Here is a 16,057-nt window from a genome sequence, read left to right on the forward strand (position 1 = left end):
TCTTTACTAATTAAATTAATTAATAAATTTATATAATTTGATCAAATGGGAATAATCGAATTCACCAATTTCTTTATGAGAAAAACTCATAATTAGGATAATGTAGTGCTGAGAAATCTGCTTGTTGTAGCAACTTAACATCCAGTATCTTTAAAGATCTTATAGAGTTACTATCTCCCATATTTCTCTTTCTCTACAACCTCAGATATCTCTTCCATACTACTTTCCCTCTTCCTCTCTCTCCCTATCCCTTTCTTTCACCCACCATCTTTTTGTCTGTTCCCCTTCACCACACTCCTATCCGCTCTATGCGTTATCCCTCTTTTCTCAACTCCTCTCTCAACTTCGCCTCTCTTCTCCGTTGTCTCTCTCCACCATTAACTCCAAAATGGGGCGAAGGACCGCCTCCATTTCTCAAGAACCAAACACCTCCTCCCACTGGGATTCAGGCATCGGATCCGGACGATGGCTTCACTGTCATGCAACCAAGGGAGTAATTATGTAGTACGTGAACATCACATAATTTCATCGTCCAAGCTTATGAAGCCATTCGATCTCAATCGATGTATGATTCAATTAATTTTCTTCTTTAACCCGAGACACAGATCTAAGGGATCATCACACATTGGATTTGATCAGGCAAAATCTAATGTTGTTCTTTGTGCTTTTCTCGAAGGAACATGTCTACATACGTGGAGTACAGCTATTCGAAGGGAGGGAAAACTCACGTTTCCAATGGTTTGGATCGTGCCCGATGCAAGTCGATTCTGATGAGGCGTGTCTACAAAGGTACGCCACTGTAGTGTTAAAGATAATTCATATATATCAAGGAAACCTATGACACATAGTTCGATGCGTTCTTGTTGGTAAGGTTAAGGTTTTCATCAATGGAGTCGAGAAGTTGACTGTGGATGAGAGACTTGAAACCCTAGAGGGACGTCAAGGTGTTCACGTAATGTGATGGAAATGGCACCACAAATTCCCTTTGTTATCATCAAAACTCCATGAAGTCGGATATATCGTAGTTGGTCTATTAAAAGAGTCGTCTTAAAACTGGTTGACCTCGCCGATATTTGGTTGACCATACGAACTAACTGGGTCAAACAGATTTCAGTGCAAGGTCGACTTCATCTATCTGTGGCGTCCGGTTCATAGATCTGCAGAAACACCCACTCCATCCATATGACATGAATCAAAAGCATAAGAAGAGAGATGAGAATCTAAATTTCCAAGCCAAGAAAACTTCTGTCGGAGTAACACGGATGTTGCCTAATGAATGACTTTGGAAATGCGTGTGCTGTGTCTCTCACACACATGAACTCGGCACTCGTGCTAGGCATCTACAGTCTTCGATTTGCTACTCTGGAGCCGCAGACAACGGACATGGCTGGCTTGCTAGCTTCCATTTCGGGAGGCATCTTTGTTGCTGCTATCGTCGTCATCGATCACAAAGATTCTAACATCCAATTCATCGCCAGAGTTTACTGCACGGACGTCGAATCATGTCCTTGTCCTCCTTCAGTACAATCCTGCTGCTTTGGTGTCGACACAAATTATAACTCCTGCGCTCCGGCCCCAGCCTTGTGAACTAGTCGTTATTTCCATTAAGATCTGAAGTACTGTGGAAGAAGATAAAATCCCTACGTTTCTTTTAAGATCCGAAGAACCGAGGGCTGCTTTCAAAACCTGGAGTCAGAGAATACGAAATGGAAACACTGAGAGTGTGCTTCGGCATTCTACATTTGCCGAGCCTTCGCTTCACAATCAAACCTTTGGGAGATCGCATCACCTGGTACAGTTTTCTGTGATATCAATACCTGAACAGAACGCTCTTCGGGATGCACAATATTGTGTATGCATGTCCATGCTCGCATGTGTGACTGTACGTGCATGCATGCATGCATGGACGCGCGCGTTTCACAGGCCGGGGCACAATCGTGGGTCTAAAGATGAACAGTAAGATCGTCTATATCTCGGAGCCCAATTTGATCTTTGGCCAGAGCGCTATATGCGATCCCATAGAATATGTATTCTTGATTCTTCCATATGCCAGGATGATATACTGTCTTCATAAACCCAGATCTGATATTATCAATTCACAGATTATTATAAGAACACCAGAATAATGGGAGATTATGCTTTTGGGCATTACTGAGTTGTTTTTATGGATCAAACTGTCATGCGCTTCTTTTATATTGCACATAGAAAACTATGCTGATCATTTGTCGTAGATCGGAAGTGCCTGCTTTTGATATCTACATGCAGTCAGAGTCACAGGGAGTGTGGCATCCATGGATTCTTCCATTCTACTTGCACACCTGCTCGAAAGAGACGATCTTGGGAAGTGAATACAAAACACTATATACTAATCCAAGAACCTTTGTCACATCATTTGGTCTTACATGAAAGTGGAGAACTTGTGATCTAGAGTAAATGCTGATTGATATCTCAGAAGGGTGGTTCCTTGTGTCATCAGCACGTACGACTATTCATGCAAACCTGGAAGAAGTTGCACCAAATCAAGGTGAAAGAGGAGCAGGACACCCGTAGGAGGATAAAATAAATGGTAGTAAATGAATGTTAAGATGTGAGTGGGTACATATCGACAATTCTTTCTTAATTGACATAGTCTCATAATCTATAGCCTCTAGCTTGCTTCACCAGCTTTTCTATGTTTATGAATGGATCACATCGAACTCTGATTGATGATATCTTTCTTATTTCCACAAAGTATCTCTAAGTCATCTGTAACTCTGATTGTCCACCACCTTGGTAGGCAAACCAATTCCACTAAAGACTCATTGTCAGCAGCATCAAATCCACCGAAAACTACCGAAGCATGGTCTCTAGTCCATTCATGTGAAAGATATATATGGTCACCTAGAGAGTATGAATTGCATGACCTAACATGTCTCAGACACATACGGGCACATCCGTACTACGTGTACTACGACCTTGTTGGTGATCATTGATTGCTTGACCCCATGAACGGGGCCCATTCCACCGTTTGTAATAAGTGATTTCATCAAATGAATACTTTGCTCCTTGGTTTTTTTGTCGGCTTAATCTACGATCACAATTCCTTGCGGTTTAAACTTTGGATTAGGGTTACGGCAACTCCGCTAATTTTTGTTCTCATGTACGGTCGATAAAGCGGGAGTTTTTATTAGAGTGCGTAATCGTATGGAAATGGATGTTGATAGAGACACAAAATGACCGAGAGAGTTCTTAGTATCATGGCATGAAATGAAGCGTAGCATATACACACACTGGCATAATTTACACAATCAATCTATTTTGTAGAGTTTAGATTAATTCTTATGTAGATTTTACTTTTTGCATCCAATAAATATTTTTCTCTTTCGCTTACTCTCCTCTATTAAATTTAGTTTCGTTGGATCATGGCCATCGTGATATACCTTACCTCTATGCCATTCTTATTCCATCTTACTTTATTGCGTCTTGTTATTCTAGAATATAGGAATTTTGATCTACCTTGAACCTCAAATTGCATGGAAGATCAATCCATATCGGAAATTAAGTTTTTATTTTCTTACTCTTATTAGGTATGTGACACAAATATTATAGATTACTAACCATACTTGCTATTATTCTTATGTTTCATTACATATATAAGTAACAAATGCCAAGATTTGAATCGACTTTTTTACCTCGTCCTAATACGAATAAATTATGAGATATGTGTGACATAATCAACATATGTTTTAACAATATTTAAAATAAATTAAAAAAAACTATTTATAGTACATGAGGAGTTTGGGTTCGAGATAAGTGATACTTGACTCGGTTTGATTTTCAGTTAAAGATAGACAAACCCTACAAGAGGTCATGTGTGCAAGCGCACAATAAATTCAATAAAAAATTATCATAGATTATCATCCCATAACTTTATATATATATATATATATATATATATATATATGTATTATGTATGTATGTATGTATGTATGTATATGTACCATAACACCCTGGTTTAGTCCCAATCAAAAGTACATAAAAATTAAAATCAATTTATAAAGATATTAGTTTAGTGAAAGTGGACAAATATTCAGATTGATTTATAAAGAACAGTATGTACTTTTGTTAAATTGAACTTAAGCTAATGAGTTAGTAGTTGTGACATGTAGTGTGTAATATATTGATCCAGTGAAGAATGTCTCATCTTAAACCGTCCTCGAGTAATATTGAGTAATAGTGTCAAATATAGATGTATCTATTAAGTGGGAGCAATTACACATCTTGAACTGCCCTTGATTCCACGGATGGGTATAAACTCCTATGCAACAACACTAGAAGAAACTAATAATGATTGAGTGCAGAATACTTTCCCTTTGGACTTGGGCATGATTTATGCGTAATTTATGTGTATATTATAAATATAAGAAAGAACAAGAAAACCTTTGTAAGAGCTTTCATAAATATTGAAAGCTTAATAAGATGATCACAACACCAACCATATTTCTTTCATGCATTGGGTTCCAAAAGATGGAGATCGTATCATATAAAAAATGCATGAGATATGGTGGTTGAGGAAACTATACATCCGACGCAGTAAAAGAAGTCATCCCATCAACTGTAGTGGTAAAAGAAAAGTCAAGCGGTTCAGCTTAGAGGTTTCTTAGGAACGGAAGAGGAGGGAACAAAGAGGACTTAGTAATAATTAGTGAATACGAATCAGCAGTTCCTTGGATTTTCTGGGAACTTGGCTATGGTACAACATGAAAATGATCCATGCACCTAACTACAAATGGATGGGAGTAGAGTTTTGTTGCTATCATTTTTGGTTGTCGGCATCATCAATGTAGTCGTCTTCGTATTAGGTAAAGTTAGCTAATGCACGGATCTCACTGTTTCTGATGTCCTTCGATAGCTCAAATCAACCTTTGTGGACTTCATCACAAGTTTAATGTGAAAGAACATGGGTTGATACATGGATACATGGGTGGCGAAGAATAATAGAAGAGAGAGGAGAGGAGGCAAATCTAGAGAAATTTCTAATCCATCAATTTTGATTTGACATTGTAAGGTTTCTTCTATAAGCTAAATCCTGCCCGATTATAAGAGATTTTGACTCAAATCTTTAGATACAACGATAATCAATATATATATATATATATATATATATATATATATATGTATATCTATATATCTCCTAACTATTTGAGATTGATAATGATATCTAAAATAAAAGAAGCATTTGGTATGGATATGGCGAGAGGTCCTCACAAGTCAAATCCCGAAAAGGAGAAAGAAAAATATTAATGAACGATAAATACAAATTAAAGAGCATATATGTATTTATTTAATTAGAGAAAATAATTAGATCAAGGTTGAAAGACCCACTGGGGGTTGACTATGATGGACATCATCATGTTTGATGCATCACAGAGACGACTCCTAAATATTACATAGTTGATTCACTAATAATGTCGATAAGATTGACGTTGAATGCCCGAGGCAATGGCGAGTCTAGCAGGCCTTTTTGATGACCTTTGTCATTGTCGTTTCATTCTACTAATTGGCTGAACCACAAGTTATCATTTTCGAAGCCTAAATCTACATGTGTGTTGATCTCTCTCTCTCTCTCTCTCTCTCTCTCTCTCTCTCTCTCTCTCTCTATGGTTTCTTCTAGTTCAACATTAGAGTCAGTAGGGTTTGTGATTAGCTTAGTGATCAGCTAAGTGGCTTTGCCAGTGGATTTGGAGGTATAGTAGTTTACTATTTTACATGCGGAACTGCGGGCACATGCATGCAATTGGCAATGCCACAAGTTTCTCTTTCCAAAAGGTACCGATTCTTTCTATCTATTTAGAATTTAAATCTACAAACTGTGTTGATAGTATCATCATTTCACTTCGACTTACTTTTTGTTAGCACATGTGTAGATCGATAGATAGATAGATAGATAGATAGATAGATAGATAGATAGATAGATGGTTGTTTAGTTTATCAGCTCACCATCATGGTTTTATCATGTAGGCACAAAAGAAGGATTTGGACAAGCCAAAAGAGCACGGTAGCCTTTAAGGAGTAATTTCCGCCGATTGCTTTCTCCAGCAATCGTTCAGATGCCACTTTTTTCTGTAGGTATTCCCAAACCACATTCCTTTGTCCAGACATTGCTGCTTCTTTTATTTTACTGTTGTTTTCCTTCATCCAGTGAATTAGTGCTCGATGATGTTTACCGAATTCATCATGTTGGAACTGTTCATCCATCTCAGCTTCTTCGGATTTATCCTATTCAAATTTGAGATATGATTCCGTCGAATCGTAAATGGAGAAGAAAGGGCTCATGCACACGTATACGTAGTCGGAATACCATCGACGTCGGTAGGGGGGGATCATCGCCCTGAGGAGCCAGGAATGTGGTGATGGGAAGCGACGTTTCCTTCTTTTACCCGGCCCCGCAGGGAACGGGAGAGAACGAATGGGTCGGATCCTATCTCAGCTGCTAAAGTTCACGTTAACCATGCTATGCGAACAGTAATGAGTTCAAAGATGGGGGAAGAAAGACGAAGAAGGGGTGGTGGGCAGGAGGAAGAGGAAGAGGAAGAGGAAGAGGAAGGCGAGTGAGTGAGTGAGTCCATGGGATGTATAAAATCTAGAGGGAGGGGGAGGGGGTATCCATCCCCAAATCTTGCCGCTGGAGAGAGATTTAGCTGCAACTTACAAGAAACTTGTACGTCTTGCTTTAGTGCATCTGATGCATGTAGTACCCAAGCTAGGCTGGTCACTTACCTACTACCACTACTACTAAACACAACTTCAATACGCCCTCCCCCTATGTTTGCAGGGGCAATTCCTTTTACGAGACTAGTCAAAGCTTCCTCGCTACTACAGTGGAAAATGACTGGCACATGGCCTTTAATTCCAAGCTCACCTTTTCATTTTTCTCTCCTCGCCTCTCCTGCTCCCCTTCCCCCTCCCTTTCTTGCTTCTTTCTTCTTTCTTCTTTCTTCTTCTGCATCATTTTTTTTCTATCTTTCCATCTATCTACTCCTCTGACAGACCACAAAGTGTTCATCCAAAGTCTTCATGCATTATTTGTGTTGGACTTGACATGGTTTGGTGACTAGAATACATCCCCTTTTGTGCAGAAAAATATGCATGTCTTGATATGATGCAGAAACCCAAAACCCCCGTGACGGCACGCTTAAAGCAGGAAGGCAGTGATGTCGGGCAGATGCACCGGATCGCCGATTCATCGCATGGGCGCAAGTGAGGGCACCCGCTGCTTAAGGAGCGGCCTGCTTCCCCAGCCGACCTGTTCGATGCAAGTCTCGGTGTGAGGCGGGGAGGGGGGGGAAGCTTGTTCTTCTTTTGTTGGCGGTGGTGGCCCGAGTTTGGTGATTTGTGGGAGAGAGAGAGAGAGAGAGATTTGGATGGAGTCGGAGGCGAAGGAATCGGCAGGCGGTGGAGGGGAGGCGGAGGACGCGACGGCGAGGGCCGCACGGAAGCGGTACGAGCGGCTGGTGGCGGTGCGGTGCAAGGCGACGAAGGGGAAGGGCGCGTGGTACTGGGCCCACCTGGAACCCATCCTGGTGACGCCGGCCGGGTCGTCGCAACCATCGGCGGCGAAGCTGCGGTGCGCCCTCTGCGCTGCGCTCTTCTCCGCCTCCAACCCCTCCCGCACCGCCTCCGAACACCTGAAGCGAGGCGCCTGCCCCAACTTCTCCTCCCCCTCCTCCGCAGGCCCCGCCTCCGCCGCCGTCGATCCCGTCCCCATCTCCTCCCTTCCCCCAGCCTCTCCGCGCCTCCGTCCCCACCATCCCCCCACCCGGAGGCGCTCCGCCCCGACGCCGCTGGAGCCTAAGTTGCCCCTCCTGCTCTCCGGCGGGAAGGATGACCTCGTCGCACTCGCGAGGCTGGAGGACAGCGTGAAGAAGCTGAAAAGCCCCATGGCATCCCCCGCCGCCGCCCTTTCCAAGCCCCAGGCGGACGCCGCTCTCGCCCTGCTCGCCGACTGGCTCTTGGAATCCGCTAGCGCCGTCTCCCCCTCGGCACTCGACCACCCAAAGTTCCAATCTTTCCTCAACCAGGTCGGTCTTGCCTCTATTTCGCCTCGCCAGCTGACGCTATCACACCTCCAAGCTCGATACCTCGAGGTCCTGTCCGAGTCCGATGCCAGAATCCGCGACGCTGCCTTCTTCCAGCTCGCCTCCGACGGATGGAAGTCGTCGGCGAAGCCTTCGGAGTATGCGTTGGTGAGCCTCGTGGTGAACCTCCCCAACGGTACCGCATTGTTCCACCGTTCGGTGCTCACCACCGGAGGAGCCCCCTCCAGTTATGCCGAGGAGGTCTTGCGGGACGTCGTCGCCAAGCTATGCGGTGGTCTCGTCGACCGGTGTGCGGGCATCGTCGCGGACCGCTTCAAGAGGAAGGCTCTTCTGAACCTCGAGAACCGAAACCAAAGGATGGTGAACCTCTCCTGCCAGCTCCAGGCCTTCAACAGCTTGATCAAGGACTTTGCTCGGCAGCTTCCGCTCTTTGGAAGGGTCTCCGCTAATTGCTCGAAGCTGACTAACTTCATGAACAACCAATCTCAAGTTCGAAGCATTTTTTCCAAGTACCAGCTCGAAGAGCAGGGCCACACCCGCCTTCTAAGAAGCCCGTCGAGCAGCAGCGACGAAGCCTCTAATTTCACCGCTGACTTCACCATGGTGGAGGATGTCATGGATTTCGCTCGTCCGATCCAGATGGCTGTCCTCGACGAGGACTATAAGGTTGTTTGTCTGGAGGAGCCTAGCGCTAGAGAAATGGCGGAGCTGATTCAGGATGGTGGGTTTTGGACCGAGTCGGAGGCAGTTAACTCGTTGGTCAAGTTGCTCAAGGCCATGGCTCGAGAAATAGAGATGGAGCGGCCATTGATCGGGCATTGCCTACCGCTGTGGGATGAGCTGCGATCGAAGGTCAGAGAGTGGAGCGCTAAATACGGGATCGACGGCGGACTGGTGGACAATGTGATCCAGAAAAGATTCACGAAGAACTACCACCTGGCGTGGTCGGCGGCATTCGTTTTGGATCCGCTTTTCCTGATCAAGGACACCAGTGGGAAGTACCTCCCACCTTTCAAGCTCTTGACTCCGGAGCAGGAGAAGGATGTGGATCGGCTCATCACGCAATTGGTGTCGCCGGAGGAAGCCCACATTGTTCTGATGGAAATGATGAAGTGGAGGTCGGAGGGATTGGATCCGCTTTACGCACAAGCTGTTCAGGTGAAGCAGCATGACCCGTCGACGGGGAAGATGAGGATCGCTAACCCACAGAGTCGCAGGTTGGTATGGGAGACCTGCCTGAGTGAATTCAAATGTCTTCGGAAAGTGGCGGTGAGGCTCATTTTCCTCCACGCCACTTCGTGCGGGCTCAAGCGCAATTCGGCATTGACGCGTTGGATGTGCGCGCATGCACAGTCGGGGGTCGCGCAGAAGATGGCTTTTCTCACCGCGCATTCCAGGATTGGAAGGGGGGATTTCTTAGGCGAGGAGGAGAAGGATGCGGAGCTCTTCGGCGCAGGTGAGGATGATGTGCTCAACGAGTTTGCGGGTGCCTCAGCAGTGTAACATCTCTCTCTTCTGGATTAAGTCTTTTTTTTTTTTCTCTTTTCTGTTGCTGAGTGTAGATTAGTATTGAAGGAATGTTGATTCTTTGTATGGATTCTCTAGCCCTTGTTCTTCTAACACCTGCTCAGTATTTTGTTTGGGGTGGGAGTAGAGGCACAAAGATCTACTAAATATTTTATTTAGGGGAATATTATCTTCCAGGCTGATGAGTTTGCACAAGTCTCTGTGTTTGTTAGAAGATAGAAGAAGATATGTCTATGAATAGAAAGAGAGGGAGACTCATGTAAAGTTTTAGCACTGATTGATATTTGGGCAGATCATTCTTTTCTTGTGCTCTTTGCCATCATTTTTTTTTTCTTTTTTTTGGACTTTGAAATTGCTTAGTTTAGTTTAATGTAGGAACTGACACTGCTGCTGCCATATTCATGTCATATGATTTTCATGCCTTGGTCCTATAAATATCTATTCATATTCATAGGGGAATGTGATTTATTATATTATTGGTCCTAAAGTTGTTTCTATGATGATGCCCATATTCCAATTATATTACTGAAAAAACAAATGTTCACTGCTACTTGCTATTTGTCTGCAATGATAAACAAATTATAGTTGGGAGTACTGTGAGTTGTTGCTTTGAAATTGAATATATTATTGTTTTGTTTTTGTATGTGTGTGTGTGTGTGTTTGTGTTCATCATCATGATATGCACTCACTGGAAGGAAGAAAGATTTCCTTCCAAGTCATGAGATCTTTTGTGATTTTGTGTCTTTGTGATAAGTTGGATCAGGTGATCATTGCATTGCATGCACTTATTAGAAAATATCATTTGGGGGAAAGGATTTTTTTTATGCATAAAAAATCTTTATTGCTGGTTTAAATTGTCCGGGATATATCTATCTATCTTCTCAGTAGAATTCTGCTACTGAATTGTATGAAGCTCACATATATGTGTCAGTAGGAGAGCTCATAAGAATTAGATAGCAATTAGATAGCAGCAGCAGTCTTGTCGTCATGTTGTTCATAAGAATTTCCTGCTTGACGCATTCAAACATGTGTGAAAGACATCATTCGTTGGATTAGTTCGAGCTGCTTCCTCCTTTTTCTACATCTCCTTGGAATCTCTTCTTCCTTCCACCCATCGCATCGCATCGCATCGCATCGCATGACTAACTTCTCTGGCACCACAGGATCAAACGATGAATCGAATCTCCCACTGGCTTTGTTTCACATGTCCAATTTAAGAACATTAGAAGGTGAATCAGAGCACATCCATCTCACCATCCATCTTCCCCTTTGCGGCTTTGTTCCTCGTCTTTCATGCTGAACTGTGTAATGGAAATGGCTCTTGTTTTTGGCATGCTTTCCAATGTAATGCACCGATCCGAAGTCTACGCATGTGATGCATGCATCATCTTTCTTTCGAGTGTTGGCTGGAGACGACGGCTCTCCCATCTGCTTGCAGATTTGGTGGTAGGTTATCAACTTTTGGATGCACTTCCAGCAAAATAATTTCTTGGACTCGTACTGCACTGCACAAAAGGATACTCGCTTTGAATTTGACGTCCTGTCTTCTCCCTTCCCCATGTATGCATCCCTCTTTTGTCCCTTCAATTATTTTCTTTCTCTCTCATCATCTTTCTCTCTCCCTCGTTCATGGCATCTGATGAGTTCAATTGTCCTGCATTATTTTTTGAATGACAAGAAACATCATTTTGCCTCCATTCACCCAAATCTCCATTTTCTCCTTTATTATTATTATTATTATTATTATTATTATTATTTCTCTTTTCGAAATTAAGGATGAATCTCATATTAATGTCACTAGTGTCGTCGTCAAGGTCATATCTTGTCCTTTTCTTTTATATATATATATATATATATATATATATATATATATATATATATATATATATATATATATATATATATATATATATATATTATATTATGATGATGCGATTATTATCTCCTTTATGTTCTTTTTCCTTTTCATCCCCTTCGGAAAATTTAATATAGTTTATAGTAATTTTTTTTTATGACGATGCGATTATTGTCTCCTTTCCGCTCTTTTTCCTCTCATCCCCTTTGGAAAATTCAATGTAGTTTATAGCAAGGATAATCGGTGTGGTGATGATGATGACAACAATGACTATAGCAATATCAGTCATCATAAGATTTATATTATAACATTTGAACTAGAAATTGATCTTAGAATGGAAGAAATTATTATATATTTAGATAAATTATTAATCAAGACAGTGATAGCATGGTTGAAATTTGTATATAAATTGTAAAATCATCGATCATAGATCAAAAATATTTTATTTAAAATATGTTATATGTCTATTAAATAATAGATAATTTTCAAAATCAGTATCAGTATTATAACTTTTTGAAATAATTGTACTACTTTGATGTTGAAATATCTGAGTTTTTGAATGACTAATTTTAATAAAATAATGTAATTTCATACCAATCTTGAGCTGCCAAAACATAAAAATACAAATTGAATCTGAATTATCGCACGTTGAATCGAGAAATTAGAAAGGTGTATTCCTCTCAAGATTACATTTATATGATAAATATCGAGACATAATGCTTAAATTCAATAACGAACGATCGCTTATTAAACTGAATTTGCACAAAAGAAAAATCAATTTGGATTATTTTTTATCCATTTGCCATTCATTTAATGAAATCAAATTAACAATTGTGTGAGTGCAACAATGACAAGCGATAGTTATAATTTTTTAATATAAATTACAATAATTTCAAACAAAATAATTTCAGTAATAGTATACTAATATATATTTTATTATTTTTAGAATCATCTATATTTGTCTTAATATTATTATATTGAAACTATGTCGGGTCTTATGAATATGAATTTTTCATGTAATATATTATTTTATTATTCTAGCATGTGAATATAATGATAGGGAGTGCTCAAAGTACAAATAAAATCTGCAATTATAATAGTCTTTAGCAAATTAAATTTTATTTATATATTATATTTGAATCCCTTTAGTTTCTATTGAGTACATTCCTGAGATTTAATGTTCATCGACGGAAGATTTTTCGTAGGTATAACTACAATTCCGGCCATGGAACCGAAGAGGAAGATGAAGACGGGATGAAATCAGTCGATGAAAATGTAGGGTAGGATTGGATCATCCTTTTAGTAAACGACAAGAATAGGAGCACATTTCAATCTTTTTGGAAAGGGGGAAAAAAGGTGAGGGGAAGGGCTGTTTGCGGTACGTGATTTTTGAGGCAGGCAGTGTTCCTGTCATCCCAATCAATGATTGTTCTCCGAGAGAGAGAGAGAGAGAAAGAAAGAGAGCAAAAGAAGGGAGATGATGCACTCTTGGTCTAGAAATGGTGAGGCTTAAAGACTAATGATTGCTCCTAACTCAACATGACGAGTCCCTTCGGCCCTTGCATGCCTCCCACATGTACACACGGTACTGTTCTCAATCAGGGATGAGTAGTGGTGGTGCTGTGGACTGAGTCTGTCGAAAGCTGAGAGCCTCCATCCTGTTGAGAAAAGCTAGTGAATGAATCGACTGTTGGGGTATTACGTCAAGCTCACCGAAGAGGGCGGCCACTTCCACTGCTTTCCCTGCAGGTTGGGTGGATGGCGACGTCGACTTCAGGAAACAATGAACGAACGCAGCACAGAATCTTTGTCGGCAGATGGAGAGCACTTTATCGTCTTCCTCGAGGCCCACTGCAGCAACAGCAGCAGCAACGCCATTTCAACCCTAGTGCGCTCGTTGCAATCTAAGCAAAGAAAAGAAAAAGGAAAAGGGCGTCAAAAGGACCTTCCTTTCGCGTCACCTTTGCCTTTCTGTCTCTCCTCTTTCTTCTTCTCCTCCTCCTTCTTCTTCTTCTTCTTCTGTTTCTTTCTTTCTCGCTCTTGTTGTGGGTGACGATAAAATATAGCCTTTCTGTCTCGCAGCTCGCTTTCCATTCATTGTCTCTGCCGACTCTTTCGTCCGCGAGGCTCGAGAGTGGCTTCCATGCATCCCTCTCCCTTGTTGGCAAGCTTACTAGATTTGAGGACGGCTCTTCTTTTTTGCTATGACTCGTATAGCAAAAAGGGCCGCAAGAATTGCTAAATTAGGCAACTAATTGCATTTCAATTATGGCCTCCTGTAGATCACTTGCTTTCTGGAAAGGTGATGCTTTTAATCGCCACTCTCTCTCTCCAAAAGCTTCTCCTTATTCCACATGACATTGGATTCTCTTCATTTTCCTTCGTATTAAACCAGCAACAGTAAAGTAGTGTTGATTTGTAGTTGTAGCAAACGCTGTCCTGAGATGTAATGCCAACAAAATAAAATGATGTCAAGAGTGTGTCTACATATGCACATTTATGAGTCAATGAATCGTCAAACTATGGTTGGTAGTCAACGTGACCGAACCACACGTCGAAGGACAGAAGCTATCAGCCAACCTAACCTAGTCGATAAAGACTTCACCAGTTCACCTAACCTAGTTGGGATCATATATCCTGCCCTAACCAAGCATTTAGTGACTGTCACATCCTTCTCGATGCAAGAGGGTTCTACAGGTCGTATATAAACTGTATCTTCCATGCACGTACATGCTGCATATTTATAATTAATATCACATTTTTCTAAAATTAAATTTTGGCTTGAGCATCGAGAAAGATGTGATGGAATTCATTTTGGCCTCCACTTACTCTGTCTTGCAGGTTATATTCCAGAGTCATAGGTTGGACTTCTGAGACCTTATTAGCAAACTCTAAGCCGCCAAACTTTGACATGGTGTTGATTCAACACAAAGAAAAAGGTGAGGTCCAATCTGTCGCCCTTGCAGCGGCCAAACAATCAAAACCTCATCGTCAACATCAGATACATTAGGGTTGAAAGATCATGTGCAAGTTGGTGAAGATTTAGTTGTCATTTCAAATCCTTTTTAAGATTTTGAAAAGCACTCGAATAATGTTGGCGTAGAACAAAAACCATCTTATTCCTTTTGTTTCAGAAAGAAATTATCGTCTTGATAAATGTGTATCTTTATTGTTCTTTGGCACAAAAAATTATGAGGACAAGTTTAGGGGTTCTTTGTGCTTCTCCGGTGCAGTTTGGCCCTCTGAGGAGACAGAAACATATCCTGACATGGTTTCGATTTTGGCAGTAATCATATGGCTTCAGAAAAGAGTGCTCTCAAGTGCACTATGACATCTTTGTCTTAGTCTTTAATCAAGAGGAAGACCACATGGGGTTATGAGTGGTCTGTGCCATGTTTTCTCTCTTCTTTCCTCCCATGTTGAGTCTTAATCAACGAGATTCTTCTTTCTTCTCCCTCTCTATCCTTTCTTTTTGTTTTCTTCTTTTTCCTTACATCTCCATAAGCTCAATGTATTTAATATCTCGTGTTAAAATTCATAAATATGTTCCTCACTTTCCTCGGTCTTCAGGAAAAGATTCATACATCTGCCTATGCATTTTAGTATCTACTTCAAAATATTCATTCTTCATTTAGGTTTAAACCATATATTCATTCGGTGCGTGTTACTTTTGATTATGATCTAAGTAGGGATGCATGCATAGCGTTTTCGCTTCTACCACATTAAAAGAATTAAGTCAGATATATATATAAGAGCTTAAGATTCTACTGCTATTACATGCCTAAAGAAACTTGAAGTGAAGGAAAAAACGTTAATAGGAGTTTGGCATTTGATTGCTTCTAATGAAAAATGCCTACATGAGGTGGTCACAAATATAAATAAATACAGTAAATAGTAATTATGAATGTATATATACTTACACTGGGATCTACGATACAATGTTGTGTGTGGGAAAGGAAGGAGCATCACAATCCAAATGTCATTTTTGATGTTACATGCTGACAATAGATCCTGTAAGTGCTATCTCATAGACATCTCTTAGTCTGCAACACTTGGGGTGTAACTCCAAAAGAAAGCAACATTTAATGGCACCTCTTCATCTGGCGATAGCACATCAAAAGAGAGCCAGAAAGTACCTTCCTGTAGAATGTTATCTCTTTTAATGTTCCTTATTCAAGTGCGGCATGATAAACTAGTTGGGAGGTTCGAATTGATGAAGCCTGCAACCTGCGATGTGAAAGATGAATGCTTTCCCAAAAACATGTTCTCTAGCTTCTCTCACCTTTTTGTTTTCAAGTTCATTTTTATGATATACATTGATGACAAAGTTGATCCTATGAATGTAGGGACAAAGTTTTGGTCAATGTGTATGTTGTCATCGAGTAGAGGTCAGTGTATACGTGTAGATGTTGTAGGATGAAATTGAAAGTGACGACAATAAAGAGGAACAGTGCTTTGTGTACCATTTCCACTTGAAGTCGAACCTTTTCTGCCTTTTTTTGTTATGAAACCTGTGAGGTTTGCTTGATTTATGTTTACAACGTATGGTGAAGTCCGAAGAACGAGAAAGAGAGAGAGTGAGAGAGAGAGAGAGAGA

The 16,057-nt window shown here is 41.1% G+C and overlaps 1 protein-coding gene across 1 annotated transcript; it reads left to right on the plus strand.

The window, feature by feature from the left end:
* Window positions 1-6,907: 6,907 nt before the first annotated feature.
* LOC135653877 (uncharacterized) lies at window positions 6,908-9,910 on the plus strand. Its single transcript, XM_065175501.1, has one exon. It carries the CDS (start codon window positions 7,404-7,406, stop codon window positions 9,579-9,581), a length of 2,178 nt encoding a protein of 725 aa, XP_065031573.1. The 5' UTR covers window positions 6,908-7,403; the 3' UTR covers window positions 9,582-9,910.
* Window positions 9,911-16,057: the final 6,147 nt, after the last annotated feature.

The sequence above is a fragment of the Musa acuminata genome, unplaced genomic scaffold, assembly GCF_036884655.1.
Source record: "Musa acuminata AAA Group cultivar baxijiao unplaced genomic scaffold, Cavendish_Baxijiao_AAA HiC_scaffold_42, whole genome shotgun sequence".
Classification (NCBI taxonomy): Eukaryota; Viridiplantae; Streptophyta; class Magnoliopsida; order Zingiberales; family Musaceae; genus Musa; species Musa acuminata.

What these genes read in the sequence shown, in the direction of transcription:
- LOC135653877 (XM_065175501.1), top strand. Translation starts at nt 7,404, where the DNA reads ATGGAGTCGGAGGCGAAGGAATCGGCAGGCGGTGGAGGGGAGGCGGAG.